We start from the raw sequence: 16,200 nt of genomic DNA, 5'->3' as shown, positions 1-16,200 counted from the left end.
GCCACCTCGGAATCCTGCCGCCCACAGGGAGGTGGTGGGGATCCCAACACCAGGCCCAGCCTCCTTATGCAAGTGACCCACTTAGGTCTCTCCTGGCAAATTGGAGAAGCTTCTGGGAAGGACGCCAGGAGACTCGAGGCAACTGTCTGCTCCACTGGAGGGAGCTGAGACTTCCCTTGCACACACGGATCAGTAGTCTGTGTTTCTGATGGGTGCACTTGATCAATGAGACTCAACTGACATTGCACGATGGGGACAAACCCAAACCAGAATCGAAACCCAACCTCACAAGTAGGAAACAGAAAACCCCAGAATAGGATCATCAATACTGTCAACCAGTCAACGGCCTTGGGTAGAAATAACAGCCTGAAATGTCCTGCTCCCTAATGTAGCAGGAGGGCCTTCCTTTCTTTCGGGTCAGTCTGGGATGGATTCAGATCTGAAGAAGAGCTGCTAGAATTATCCCCCCAACATTTACTCAACAGCTGCTACGATTCAGGCTGTGCTAATCTCAGGGTACAGAGATAAAAGACATAGTTCCTTCTCAACAAATTTATATTCTACTGGGGAGGACAGAGTTAATAAATAGTATTAATACAGTTCTAAAATGGAGCCCACAGGCACGGTAGTAGAGGAACACCTGGTATGTGTACGCATGTGTATTTTCATGGCTGCTTGGTTGAGCTAAAGCTTCTCTGAGATTTTGAACTGGGCATGCAACCAGGGAGAGGAAACTACAGGTACACCTCATCTTACTGTGCTGCAATATACTGCACTTCACAGGTACTGCATTTTTACTTTTTAAAATAAATTGAAGGCTTTTAGCGACCCTGTGTCGAGCAAGTCTACTGGCTGCCATCTTCCCAACAGCATTTGCTTGTTTCTTGTCTCTGTGTCACATTTTGGTAATCCTCACAGTATTTCAAACTTTTTCATTATTGCTATATTTGTGATGGTGGTCTTTGATATTACTACTACAGCTTGCTGAAGGCTCAGATGGTTAGCATTTTTTAGCAATAAAGTATTTTTAAATTAAGGTATGCACTTTTTTTTAGACAATGCTATTGCACACTCAGACTACAGTCTAGATAAACATAACTTTTATATGCACTGGGAAACCAAAAAATTCATGTGACTTGCTTTATTGCAATATTCACTTTATTTTAGTGGTTATGGAATCAAACCCTTGGCATCTCCAAAGCATGCCTGTGTTAAAGTCACCCTGCCAAATTCTATAAGGTCAATAGGGGGCGCTCGTGGGGCTCCACACCCTCCAGACTGAATTCTGACTCTGTACCCAAGTGCCAGCAGGATTTACCGCAGGCAGGGGAGCCCTTGTCTGTAAGGGCTAACTGAGATGCACTAGTTGCTCTGCCCCAGGACGGCCTCTCTGAATAACCACACAGAACAACATTAAAAGGCTGTAAAACACAGCCCGCCGTGGCCCTAATACCCTCCCTGCTTAAAAAGGTTAACATTTCAATAAAGCATCACTTTCAAAATGTCTGCCACATAAAGTACTGTCTGCTACTGTTTCCTTAGTCCGTGTGCTCCTTCCCACAAGAGGAAATGTCTTCGCTCACAGCCCAGGAGCTCCTTGGATATGGGTAGTCAGAGTGAGACCCCAAGCTCTCCAAGGGCCAGCGCCTGTCTTCTTCCCTTCCAAAGCCTCAGCCTCCTGCACTGCCTTCAATGCAAATGATTCTCTGCTACTCCAGAGAGAGGTAAACGCTTCTAAATGGAGAACTGGTTCTCTTCCAACCCGACCAGCTTCTTTCTAGTCCTCATTCCCGTCCCCCAGACACACGCTGCCCTCCCACACCAGCCTCACCCTGGATCCTCAGGCTCTCTTGATACTGGATGATGAAGTACTCTTGAGTCTGCTGCAGCTTCTTCAGCTCATTCTCTGTGTCTTGCGTGACCAGTCGCAGCTCCTCAAATGTCTGGTTTATCTGAAGGTGCTTCTGGGACATGGCATCAGCGAGACTTCCAGCCGGAGAATTACCCTGGAGACAGATCAGGGAGAAAGTGTGGGCAGCAGTGAGCTGGGCAGGAGGATGGGAGAAAGCCTTAGGCCATAGTCCCAAGGAAAGGGCGATGCTCGCATTATAACTGGGCTGAGATGCCAAAAGCTAAACTTCCAGTCAGAGAATTGCAAGTGTTATTTGTGAGAGTTGGGGTAGAGTGGGAAAAGAGGAGCAACAGAAGACCTGGCAGACTACGGCATCTTCATAAAGTATTGCAGAGAGCTTCTGACCTCCACCAGAGTATCCCACCCAGGGTCCATCTGGGTTCTCTCTGGAGAGACTAGAACTCAACATGTCCCAGGAGTTACCTGGGTTTTCCTACTAATGATGATGACCCCTCATTTCACAGTCACTCATTGACCCAATGCCACCTGTGCTAGGTGCTGGCGACACAGTGGGGGACAAGGCTGTGGGAACACACATCATCTGCGTCCTCCCTCAAGACCTTCTTGTGACTGAGGGAAGAGGGTGAACCACTCACAGGCGGTGTCCTGGAGACCCCAAATGAAGTGACAGGGGGGGTATCCACAAGGGCTTTGTGGATCCAGCCACTGAACTGCCCTGGTTGGGGGGTTGGGGGGTGAGCAGAGGCTGTTCTTAAGTAACCTCACCTGAATATAAGCACGCCTCTCCTCAAATATAGTTCAGTTGGGGTAAAATTATTTTGCACTTGTTCACACTGCTTTGTGGTTGCGATCTCATCAAGGTTACAAGTCAGTTAAGATCAGAGACCAGGCTTCTATCTCCTTTGGGCTTCTTAGGACAATGCTCTGTTTATAGTGACACCAACAGATGCACACCGAGTCATCTTGACAAAGCTGGGTCCAGAAAGAGCTGGGCAAGAAAGGACATCCCAATGCCTCTCCCCAAACCCATGGGACACTCACATTGTTGGCTTCTCGGACCAGCCTCTGTTCATTGTACAGAATATGGCGGATGCAGCGGACCAGCTCCATGGGGCAGCGATCGTATGTGTTCTGAAAGAATCCAAGAGCAAACATCACTTTGTTCCACTCCATGCTATGGGGCCGAACTGTACCTCAGAGCAGGGGGCCAGATCATAAGATTACACAATGGTGTAGTCATGAGAAAAGCTACTCCTCCAATGCCAACGGGGACAAGAAAAGCACATTGTGGGAAACCCAATTACAGGAAGAAGGTAAAATTATTCTATTTATTGCATCTTAATTTGCTTAAAGTAAGGGCACCATGCTTGGAAACAGAATACATTTTAAAGAGGCCATATTAGAGGAGAAACTGGACACCACCTTGACTGGGCAATCAAAATTACTACCACCAATGAGGATAAGATGGACGTTGTACGCCTCTGGATGTGATACCCTGAGAAAGACACAACGCTACTTATTTAGAATTCTGATCAGTGGTGTGTAACCTGAATCTAATCATGAGGAAACTTCATACAAACCCCAAATAAGGTCCATTTTGTACTTAAGAAATAGAGGAGCTGAATTATTTTAAAATGTCAATGTAATGAAGGACAAAGAAAGATTGACAAATGGTTCCATATGAAAGGAGATTAAAGAGACATGACAACTAGATGCAATATGTGATCTTGAACAGAATCCTGGGCTGGAGGGGAAAAAACTGCCCTAAACGACATCAGTAAGTCAGTGGACAAAATGGAAATAAAGGTATAAGATTACCTAAAAGTGTTGTATTGATGTTACATTTGCAGAAGTTGATAACTGTACTATAACTACATAAGAGAAGATGCATATTCTTAGAAAACGCACACTGGAGTACTTAGGGACAAAGGGACGTGATGCATGTAACTTACTCTCAAGCGATGAAAATATGTGCGAGTGTGTGTCTGCATGCGCGTACGCGCACATGTTAACGACAGGTGAGCCTGAGTGTAGGTACGGGTTAGTATCAATCTCATAATTGTCTATACATTTGAAATTATTTTCAAATAAAGAGTTTAAAAACGGCAGCTACAACCACAAAGCCAAACAATAAGAACTTTATACATGTCACATGTGACTCAACAACCTTGGGTTAAAGAAGAAAAAGAAAATCTCTGAATGCAGGAAGAGCCCTGCAGGGAAGAGAATGAAGTGTGGCCTGGTGCTCACAGCCACCTGGAGCTGCGTGGCCTGGAGCTCACGCCCACCTGGAGCCTCGAGGCCCCAAGATCACACCCACCTGGAGCTGCGTGGCGTAGTGCCCCAGCTTGATCTTCAGTAAGAACCCATCTTCCCCCACTTGGTGCTCTGCCTTCTTCTGCAGCTCCTGCACCAGGCCCTCCAGGAGCTGGGTGGCCTTAATGTTCTCCTGTGGATTATCAAGATCTATTGAGTCCCTAGGGGAAAGAAATTACATACATATGTATACATACATGCACACAGCCTGTATAAATGCAGCCTCAACGCATCACACCTTTTCTTTGGCTACAGTAGTTTCCTTATAATGCTCACTGCAAATTTCAGGAAACAGTCCAATCCAAATTGACTAGATACCTACATTAACCTATTCCTAATCCACTGATGACCTAAGTGGGATGTATAGTATATTTTCTTTTCTTTTTTCTTTGCAATGTACTGCTCTTTCTCCTACCGACTTGCTCTGGTGCTTATGCTATTTGCTTCTAGGAATGAAGGGAAAAGGAAAGTGCTTTGTGTACTCTAGAGGAAATAGGGACTCTGATAATTTCCTATTTATAGTTACCCCCTCATGGGTGTAAGGGGGCACAGGGTCAAGAATGCTCTATGTGTTCTTTCCAGCCTCGACTTGTTCTACGTCTTGCTAATTTCACACAGAGTATTTCTTAAGTAAAGGCAGGTGAGTCAACATTTATCATTGCTTCTAAGAAGCCCTAGAAATGGGATATTAAGACAGAAGATGCCTACAAGTATTTACACAAGTCAAACATTTACATCAATAGTTGCAGATTTGGGACATGTAGGCAACATTAACTCCTCCAATGAACCACAGAAGTCACTAACAGGGCTTCGTATTAATTCAGAGCCACTTAACTGTTGACAGGGGTTGGGTGGTCTCCCTCCCTTCCTTTCTTCCCCCACTCTTCCCCTCATCCCTGACTCTTTCTCTTTTTTTTGCGATACACGGGCCTCTCACTGTTGTGGCCTCTCCCGTTGTGGAGCACAGGCTCCGGATGCGCAGGCTCAGCGGCCATGGCTCACGGGCCCAGCCGCTCCGCGGCATGTGGGATCTTCCCGGACCGGGGCACGAACCCGCGTCCCCTGCATCGGCAGGCGGACTCTCAACCACTGCGCCACCAGGGAAGCCCCTCTCTTTCTTTTTTTAAACAACTTAGGTAACAATTGCTATTGGGCAGTACTAAATTACTTAACTCGGCTCACTGAAGAAAACTAACAGTTGTAAGGTTGAAATAACATTCATTACTGCTGGTGGGTCTGGAGCCAAACAAGAGATCTGGTGATAGCTAAGCAGCTCTGTCATCTCTACACAGCCCTGAAGTCATTAGCAACTAATTTCTAATGGGGGCACAAACAGGTATACCAAAACACTGACACATTACTTCATCAAATAATATGCTCGAATCTGCACTTTTGAGAAGGCAGTGGAGAAAGCCAAATTTCAAATATGTGTGTGCTGTGTACTAAATATGTCTGAATAAACGCCTGGAAGGAATGAAGGCAGCCCTGCACCTCTGTTTCGACTGGCAATAATGCTCCACTCTTAAGAAGCGACAGTCTCTGAGCACAACTCATGGAAATCAAGTACTACTGGTTCTCGTACTTCAAAACTTAACTCTCTGCCATATATATATATATATATATATATATATATATGAACTTTCTTAGTTTAAATGTGAAGAACTGAAGATGTTTTAATTAAAATCTTTATATTCTTAAAACCAAAACCGAAAAAATTCAGGTTTTCCTTGATATCAACATAAGTCTCTTAACATTCTTTCAGTAAGAAGACTGCATGGGAAATTTACTAAATGAAATTTTAGATCAACAGAAACTTCCTACTAATGTTTTTCTGAACTCTCCAAATCTTTAACAGAAAATGAAAATGAAATGGAAAAGCACTAAACGAGGTACAGCTGACATGCTCATAGTTAGCTCCTTTTTTTCTCAATTACATGAGGCTGAGTTCTGGTTTTTTTTAATTGCCTAGAAAATTGCCCTCCTTTGGTGCCCTCCAGCTTTTGAACAGAAATCTGCTACTAACACACAACTGCAATTATTCAGAGGCAACATTAACGAGGGGTTTACAGCTCGCCTCAAATAGTAACATAAAGGCTGGTTTCTCCAGGGCTCTGTCAATGAGGACCCCTGCTCTCCTGGCCATGACGGTGGAGGCCTGAAGTATCTGATGAATACGACAGATCAGATTGAGACTGGTAACGAACCAACACCTGCCCAGGCCCTGAGCAGAACACCAGACAGCCTGCTGCCTGGTGTGCAATAACGCTGTTGATTAAAAAGCTCTGTTGTCAGTCTACTGCACTGTACTAGTTCTGAAAGAATTTAAAAACAATTTTCCCCCTGGGTATATAAACAGTAATTTGGGAAATAAGAAAAATAAACATGGTTGTTAAATCTGCGACTAAGACATAATTATTGTTAACATTTTGGTGTATTGTCTTTTAGTCTTTACATATATATATATATATATATATATATATATATATATATATAAATAAAAACATATACATTTGAAAATACCAAAGTCACCATTGTTAAACTTGTTAACAATACACTTTATTAAATTGTATGCATATGCATACCTTATCTGCCCCATTAAACACTAAATTCTTTGTGGACAAGGGCTTCAACGTTTCCTATGAACTCTACTAACTACAACACTGCTAGGCACTCACGACATATTTGCTAACTGTTCTTTATTAGCAGCAATATTTTAATGCTTTTAGCCAAAATTTACTATTAAAGGAAACAAATCCTATTTTTTAAAATCCCAATAGCCATTCCATCTTCTTAATCTTTAAGATGGAATTAAATACCTTTTCATGGGTCACATAATTTTCTTTATAAATGTACAACTTTTAGAGTATTCACTATGTTGTCTTTCCAATCAAACTTCAATATGGGGCTTCCCTGGTGGCACAGTAGTTAAGAATCCACTTGCCAATGCAGGGGACATGGGTTTGAGCCCTGGTCCGGGAAGATCCCACATGCTGCAGAGCAACTAATCCCGTGCGCCACAACTACTGAGCCCGAGTGCCACAACTACTGAAGCCCGTGAGCCTAGAGCCCGTGCTCCGCAGCAAGAGAAGCCACTGCAATGAGAAGCCCATGCGCTGCAATGAAGAGTAGACCCCACTCCCCGCAAATAGAGAAAGCCCATGCGCAGCAACGAAGACCCAACGCAGCCAAAAATAAATAGATAAAATAAATAAATTTATATATAAAACAAAAACTTCAATATGCTTGTGCTTCACAAAATATGATGGAAAAAACTTTGTTCACTTACCAAGCTTGGCTTTCAATCCACTGGGATAAGTAATGCCGCACCTCAATGGGGAAATGCTGACCATACAATGCTTGCATCTGATGAAGGGCATCTCCTTGGAGCTGCTGGGCTTGTATCCACACAGCCATGGTTTACAATCTGTTAAACAATCAGTGGTTTGGATGAGCTTTTTTTCTTCCCCTTTTAAATCCATCAGAGTAAATACTCAATTATAAAGGCCAGAGATAAATGCATTTAAGCCCTTTTTGACAGACTAAAGATCAGTGTTCTTGAACTGAATTTTAGCTTCAAAATGTTTTCAAAATTCAGTGTGGCCATGGAAAGGTATATAGCTGTGTCTATGAAGCTCTGACTATAAAATGTACTGAAGTCCTACAAGCAAAAGTACAAATCCAGCATTAAGGGAAGAACTGCCTATAGCTTTGATATCTCAGACATGTTCTTTCTTTTACATGTGTTCCAAACTTGAAGCCACAGTAAGCAGCATTTCAACAGTAATGATAAATAAGCAGCACGGGGCTTTTGTAGAAAATCACTTGTTTTAGATTTGGTATTTTGACTTTTAAGAAATGCAGTAAACGTATTGCCATTTTAAAAAAGGCCCAGTAAAAGAAGAGCGATAATATCTAAAGCACGGATGGAACTCTATGCATTATCACTATTTACCTGAGCAGTAATTGTTTGCACATAAAGGGCACAGATTTATTTGGAAAAATAACCCCAAGGTTCACCTTCTGATTTACTGCTTAGGAATTTACAAAGCAATGTTCTGTTAAAATTATAGCATTTAAAAATCTTTCAGACATAAAAACAACACATTCCAGCTAAGAGTTAGAAGCAAGAACCATTATATTGCAATGGTGGGTAGGTTTTTAAAACACACTGTTGATTTCACAAAAAGTTTTATAAAAATATAAAACTACCATGATGCCTTCTCAGACTCACCTAATAATTTTTTTTTTTTTTTTTTTTTGCGGTACTCGGGCCTCTCACTGTTGTGGCCTCTCCCGTTGCGGAGCACAGGCTCCGGGCACGCAGGCGCAGCGGCCATGGCTCACGGGCCCAGCCACTCCGCGGCAAGTGGGATCTTCCCGGACCGGGGCACGAACCCGTGTCCCCTGCATCAGCAGGCGGACTCTCAACCACTGCGCCACCAGGGAAGCCGAAGAATTTTTTTTTTAATTTTGGCTGTGTTGGGTCTTCGTTGCTGCGCGCGGGCTTTCTCTCGTTGCAGTGAGCGGGGGCTACTCTTCCTTGCTGTGCAGGGGCTTCTCACCACAGTGGCCTCTCCTGTTGCGGAGCACGGGCTCTAGGCACGCGGGGTTCAGTAGTTGTGGCTCGCGGGCTCTAGAGCACAGGCTCAGTAGCTGTGGCGCGCGGGCTTAGTTGCTCCACGGCATGTGCGATCTTCCCGGACCAGGGCTCGAACCCGTGTCCCCTGCATTGGCAGGTGGATTCTTAACCACTGCACCACCAGGGAAGCCCTCACCTAAGAATTTTTAATTCATTTGGCAGAAACTCTCTGGGATTAACCAGATTGTGACAGCAACAGTACTTTCATGTACACAAAGGGGACTAAAACGGAATCTTGCTCTAACACTGTGGAAGTGGTATAAGGCAGGGATATCTTGAATCCCATCCAAAACTATCTGGCTACTGATTTGCACGATCCTCCTAAGAACTGTGTTACAGTCAGGGTACGGTGAATTAGACCTTGATTTTGTTGAATACCAGAGACCATGCGAGTGTGTTAGGAAACAAAAATCCCTTCTCTGTTAGTTGTAGTTGTCTGATCGCATAACACAGAGCTATTTATGGGACAAGTTAGTTAGCCAACAATGAGGTGTGGGGTGGGTGCCAGTTACCTATTTTAGATTTGTGCAAGGCTGTAGAACACTTGAGCAGTGTACAATTTACGGCTTTTGAGCATTAAGGCTGGGATCACTGTAAGATCACCCAGGACATCAAATTTCATGGCTGAGGGTTTACTAGGAGAAAGACTGGGATAAAAGAGCTCTCTCCAGAAGTAATCCCACATTACAATCAAATATGTGGAAGACATTTAATTGTACAACATAATTTCTAATCAAATGACTCATATCATATCCCAAGATTTTGGAAAATTGGAAGCGATACCAAAGCATGTTTTTTGGACAAAAGGTAAAGGGATGGACGGGATGGATGAAGGTGCTTTGGCAAGAATGATCAAGGAGTGAAGAAAAGAATTCAGGTAGTATTAATCTCTTTTAGTGGTAAGGAATTGGAAAGAAGCAGGACCTCGCCATAGCTCTCGTAAAGAATATGTAAATGATACCAACAGATACGAAAATTATCTTGCATCCTGCATTCATTAACCGAATTGACCCAAGAGACAGAAGGAAGATTGTGGGAAAATGTTTATCTTCAAAGAGACTCCTCAGTCTACCCAAATAAAATAGTATTCTGTTCACTCCCTATCGTCTCAGTCTGCTTTATTTTTCTTGGTATCATTTATCACTTCCTGACATTTATCACATATTTGTTTAATGACTTCCCACTAGGGTGAAATCACCACGAACACAATGACTTTGTTTTGTTTTCTGCTCTTTCTCTTGTCCTAAAACAGTGCCCCACACATAAGCATTCAGTAAATTTTTTGTTGTTGCATAAATAAATGTATATACACATTTTAGTCAAATCTATCAGCTCTTTTCAAAGTCATCATGGAACAAGGTATCAGTATGAAATACCAAGTCAAGAAAATGGTACAGATTTTATAATTTGGGTGAGTCAATGGTCTATCTGTCCCTTAATCACATATGGCACAATTTGAAATTTTAAAATAATTAATTAATTTTTGGCTGCATTGGGTCTTTGTTGCTATGTGCAGGCTTTCTTTTTAGTTGCAGCAAGCGGGGGCTACTCTTCATTGCAGTACGCAGGCTTCTCATTGCGGTGGCTTCTCGTTGCAGAGCATGGGCTTCAGTAGTTGTGGCACATGGGCTCAGTATTTGTGGCACATAGGCTCAGTAGTTGTGGCTCGCGGGTTCTAGAGAGCAGGCTCAGTAGTCGTGGTGCACGGGCTTAGTTGCTCCACAGCATGTGGGATCTTCCCAGACCAGGGCTTGAACCTGTATCCCCTGCACTAGCAGGTGGATTCTTAACCACTGCGCCACCAGGGAAGCCCACAATTTGTAATTTTCCCTTTTAGTTTTTCTTAATTTGTTTTTGTCTGTTTCCCCACTGAATGAGAACAGTAAGTGAGGGAGCATGTTTATTCACCACTGTGTCTCCAGTACCTATTATGGTGGCATGCCATGTAAGTATAACTTTATACTTAAATATTGGCTGAGTGAATAAATACACACCAAATATTTGGTAAATATTTCATATGTTATGCTGTCTGAGCATAATTCCAGGAGTCTATTATTGTTTCAAGAAAGAAATACTATGGTGATATGCCACATAGGTAGGAGTATTATATAAACGTCACACTGTTTTGTCAAGTTTTATATTAGTTCTTAGTTTTTATAAAAGAGTAGAATGCTAAGCTCTTAGAAGTTTTCAGAATATTTTTTATGGTTCTAAATATGAACATGCCATAATAGTTATTTTCTAAAATGTCATTTGAAGGATAATAGCGGGCAAATATAAGGTGGTAACCGCCTTATTTTGATAAATACAGTATAATTTCACTACAAAAAATGCTTTGATAGAGCTGGAAAGTAGATTTTGCCTACCAATGGTCAAAAATGTAAAATAAAAATACACTGAACAGTACAGAATCATTTTTATTTGACTTTTAAACTAAGAGTTATATACACATGGAATATGAGATGACCTACTGAGATTATCATGCAACGATTTAAAACATGCAGTTTAGAAAAAAACTACTTCCCCCCACTGACTGTATCAATAAAACCTAGAATCTAAGTAGTGCTTTTCTTCATACACGTCAAAACTTCACACGTGTCCTACACACATTATTAGGCAAAGCCTACACCTGGTATCCGCTGACTCCTGTCCTTTCCCACTAGTACATCCAGCCACCCCACACGTGCAGTGAACGCGTGTCTGTCCTCAGTACACGCTCTCTTGTGCTTATTTACGGGCACCTCCATCTTCAATGCGTGATGTTCTGACAAGGGAAGTGGTTTGTATCTTTGGTAAATCATCACAGGGGCTTCTTTAAAGACTGGGAAATGGATTCACAATCTTATTTTTAGCCAAAGATGAGAACTATTTGAGCTTTGTTAGTTGCATTCTTACTGTTCGTAAGCATTCCAAACAACCCCAAACCACCTTGGACGCAGAATCTTGTACTTTCTGAAAGCATAAGGTAACTACATTGACCTCATATATCTGGATATATCCTAGGAGTCCCAAATAAAGCAGACCCTCAGGCATTTGAAAAAAAGGGTTTCAAAGTCTAATAGCTCATAATGTTACAGGCTTATTGCAAACCGCAGAAATGAGTACCTGTTAAATAAATGATACGAGTGGGTGAGATTTAACGATAATTTTGTCCCAATAATAAATACCTTTTTATTAGATGCTTTCCCTTTTAGAAGTAAAATATAAACCTTTGTTTAAAAAAAAAAAAAACTCACTCTGAAGACTTCTAGAATGTTGTGGCTCAAGTAATGCTATCGTTAACCTGTCAAGGAGGAAATGCAGAGGACAGGACAACACAAGGTTCCCAAAGCATACCTGCCACCTGCAAGAATGAATTCTAGCTTGCGGTGGGAGTAGGGAGTTTCAAATGTGTACAGGGATTTGGTCTGCTGGATTCATGTATATAATTTAGAGCGTTTTATAATTCCTATTCTCCATCCCATCACCACTGCCAAAGACTCTAAAATGGGGTTCAAGTTCTGGAGATAATGGCAAACTCTCCTAAACAGAGCTTTACAAAATATTTAACCTCTTAAACCTCTCTGGGCCTCAGTTTCTTTATTTGTAAAATGGGAATAATAATTCTTATGTCTCTCAGGGGGTTGCTATAAGAATGAGTTAACATGGGTAAATGCTTAAAATGGTGCCTGGCTCATAGTAAATGCTCAATCTTATTCTGACTTCTTAAAAAATATATAGTTTTGGCGCATGCGGCCCCACGCCGCAGCCGACCCCGCCCGCCGCACCACGCACCCCAGCAGTCAGTGGGTGAGCTGGGAGCCGTGGAGGTCACCGTGAGGAGGCGGGGCAGGGGCAGCATGGCAGCCTCCTTACGGCTCCGTGGAGCCGCCTCCGGCCTCCGGTACTGGAGCCGCCGGCAGCAACCGGCAGTGGCCAGCCTTGCAGCGCTGTGTTCTAGGTCAATGGCTTCTAAGATTCCAGTTGGATTCACTGGAGTAGGCAACATGGGGAATCCAACGGCAAAAAAATCTCATGAAACATGGCTATCCACTCATTATTTATGATGTGTTCCCTGATGCATGCAAAGAGTTTCTAGATGCAGGTGAACAGGTAGTGTCTTCCCCAGCAGATGTAGCTGAAAAAGCTGACAGAATTATTACAATGTTGCCCACCAGCATCAATGCAATAGAAGCTTATTCTGGAGCAAATGGAATTCTAAAAAAAAGTGAAGAAAGGCTCACTATTAATAGGTTCCAGTACTATTGATCCTATGGTTTCGAAAGAATTGGCCAAAGAAGCTGAGAAAATGGGAGCCGTTTTCACGGATGCCCCTGTTTCTGGTGGTGTGGGAGCTGCTCGGTCTGGGAACCTCACGTTTATGGTGGGAGGAGTCGAAGAAGAATTTGCTGCTGCCCCAGAGCTTCTGGGGTGCATGGGCTCCAATGTGGTGCCTTGTGGAGCCGTCGGGACCGGGCAGGCTGCGAAGATCTGCAACAACTTGCCGTTAGCTCTGAGTATGACCAGAACTGCTGAAGCTATGAATCTGGGAATCAGGTTACGGCTTGACCCAAAACTCCTGGCTAAAATCCTAAATATGAGCTCAGGACGATGCTGGTCAAGTGACACCTATAATCCTGTACCTGGGGTGATGGATGGAGTTCCCTCAGCTAGTAACTATCAGGGTGGATTTGGAACAACACTCATGGCTAAGGATCTGGGATTAGCACAAGACTCTGCTACCAGCACAAAGAGCCCAATCCTTCTGGGCAGTCAGGCCCATCAGATCTACAGGATGATGTGTGCGAAGGGCTACTCCAAAAAAGACTTCTCATCTATGTTCCAGTTTCTACGAGAGGAGGAGACGTTCTGAGTTTGCCCTTTGGCTGTGGACACTGTTGGGAACCAAACTCTATCTTGGAGCCTCTTATAGCTCACTCCACAAGTAAATGGGCTCAATCAAAGGTCACCTGTCTGCTTTTGTTTGTCTAGTTCACAATAAACCCTGGGATTTTTCACCTTTTTTTTTTTTTGTTACGCGGGTCTCTCACTGTTGTGGCCTCTCCCGTTGCGGAGCACAGGCCCCGGACGCGCAGGCTCAGCGGCCATGGCTCACGGCCCCAGCCGCTCCACGGCATGTGGGATCTTCCCAGACCGGGGCACGAACCCGCGTCCCCTGCATCGGCAGGCAGACTCTCAACCACTGCGCCACCAGGGAAGCCCTTTTTGCCCATTTTTAACTGCTTATTCTTTTTATCTATTTAGCAAGCACATATTATCTGATTTTCTTTTTTTTCCTGCAAGCCACTGATGGTCTCTGCTAGCTAGCTGACTGACCTTTTTCAGAAGTTTGATTCCTGACCATCATTAGCTAAAGCATTGCCTATTTCAATCAGGATACTATTTACTCCACTTTACAAATAAAACCAAATTTTTTTTCCACAGGATAAAACCTCTCCTGGAGGAAAGAAAAGAAATCGGTGTGAGGAAAGGAGTTAGAGAAAGGGGAAGTACAGTGAATGACTCCCTGTGTCCCTCAGAAAGTTTGTCCTGTTAACCCAGTGGTGGTATTCTTGCATTCTGAGGTTACCGGTTTATTTTCCAGAACTTGATAAAGCAAGAGAACTCCTTGCTGCCTGCTGTGTAATTTGGACTCTGTTACATTACCGTGGTGTGCCCCTCTTGTAACAACTCCCAATACTCAACAAACTTATTTTTTATATTTTTGCTTCCTTGTACATTCTTACTACATATTTTTTGACTTCAAAAGAATGACATCTTTAGAACTGTTTCAGAGCCTACGATGATATGTGCTTTAGATAATTATTATATTATCCTAAACATAACCATATTATTTTGAATTCAAATAAATTTCTATGCTGATAAAAAATATATATATATTTTTTTATTTAAAAAATTTTTTTGGCCACACAGTGCAGCTTGTGGGATCTTAGTTCCCCAACCAGGGACTGAACGCCGGGCCCTCAGCAGTTAGAGGGCAGAGTTCTAACCACCGGACCACCAGGGAATTCCCTAACTTACAACCTAAAACTTACAAAGGTGGCTTCCTTCTCCCCACCTCCAATTTTAACTCACTTCAATTAAGTACCTTCCCAAAGTCAATGTTCCACAAAGAGCTCTTGCTATCTTTCTCCTTAACCAATATCCTGCACATAAACTTTACCTTCCCGTTATAAGCTGGTATTCCCATTTCTTAATCAATTTCACTGGCACCAGGACTGCCACAGGTGAGACCTGATGGAGGCTGGTGGAAAGGCACTGGGAAGACTGTTCCCTCACCTCTGAACGAGGGAATTAAGAATTGTGAAGGGTGGTGTAAGGAGAGCAAGGCTGCCATAAGTATTCTAAACTCCAAAAAGAAAACATCCATTCTGATGTGCTCTTCTGGCAGCCAGGAGCTAAGCCTTTTCCTATTCTTTCCAAGGATGCACCTGACTCCACCTAATTAAAGTATGAATTATTAGCAACAAATATTTTGATTCATCTAATAAATTCCAGAAATAAGAATGAAAACTGATTTAAAATAACATTTATTAGTGTTAGTAGCCACCATCCAGATTTATCATTTAATATCATTTACTGAACACTCGCTATATTATTTTATAACAATGAGTACTTTTATGAGTCTACCATTTAACCCTCACAAAAACCCTATGAGGTAGCTCTATTATTATTCCCACTTTACAGATGAGGAAACTGAGGCTCAGCAAATTAAACAGGATTGTAAAATGGTGTAACAATTTCGGAAAACCATCTGAAGGTTCTTCAAAAGGTTAAACATGGAGTTACTATATGACCCAACAGTTCCACGCCTAGGTATATGCTTAAGAGAATTGAAAATATATGTCCACAAAAACCTGTACACAAATGTTCATAGCAGTATTACTCATAACAGCCAGAAGGTAGAAACAACCCAAATGTCCATCAACGGATGAATGGATAATAGGGACATGAATGGAAAAATAAAACAGATTAACTGGAATATTATTTCGCCATAAAAAAGGCATGAAGTACTGATACATGCTACAATATGGGTAAACCTTGAAAACATGATGCTAAGTGAAAGAAGCCAGATATAAAAGGCCACATGTTGTAAATTCCATTTATAGGAAATGCCCAGAATAGGCATAGGCAAACCCACAGAAACAAAGCAGACAGGTGGCTGCCAAGGGCTAGGGGATGGGCAGTGACTTTCAATGGGTATGGGTTTCTTTGGGGGGTAAAATATTTGTGCCAGGTCCCACACTGCTGAGGGGTACCATCTGGGCTGGATCTGGGCACCCTGGCCCCAGTCTGTACTCTACACCGCACCATGCTGCCTTTGTCTTGAGGACTTGTGGTGGTGGTTTGTCATATTATGTTCTGTACTTTT

The 16,200-nt window shown here is 42.8% G+C and overlaps 1 protein-coding gene and 1 pseudogene across 5 annotated transcripts in view; one reads left to right on the top strand and one right to left on the bottom strand.

The window, feature by feature from the left end:
- The window catches only part of STAT5B (signal transducer and activator of transcription 5B), a 62,497-nt gene that overhangs the window by 17,280 nt on the left and 29,017 nt on the right, over positions 1-16,200 (bottom strand). For 4 of the 5 annotated variants that reach the window (XR_004478615.2, XM_012537793.3, XM_033411098.2 and 1 more), the window contains exons 2-5: positions 7,476-7,613; positions 4,194-4,350; positions 2,915-3,004; positions 1,832-2,006 (exon numbers count right to left, since the gene is read on the bottom strand). Coding sequence is in view for 4 of the 5 variants with exons in the window: in XM_012537793.3 (XP_012393247.1) it covers positions 1,832-2,006; positions 2,915-3,004; positions 4,194-4,350; positions 7,476-7,603 (550 nt within the window). In the remaining variant the exon portion in view is untranslated. Of the gene's footprint in view, positions 1-1,831; positions 2,007-2,914; positions 3,005-4,193; positions 4,351-7,475; positions 7,615-16,200 lie in introns of those variants that run through there. The other variant, XM_033411099.1, reaches the window with a different exon arrangement.
- On the top strand, positions 12,627-13,833 carry LOC101280528 (3-hydroxyisobutyrate dehydrogenase, mitochondrial-like; annotated as a pseudogene).

This window comes from Orcinus orca, chromosome 19, assembly GCF_937001465.1.
Source record: "Orcinus orca chromosome 19, mOrcOrc1.1, whole genome shotgun sequence".
Lineage (NCBI taxonomy): Eukaryota > Metazoa > Chordata > Mammalia > Artiodactyla > Delphinidae > Orcinus > Orcinus orca.
Note: the sequence above shows the minus strand (reverse complement) of the source record. Positions and strands in the feature narration are given on the sequence as shown.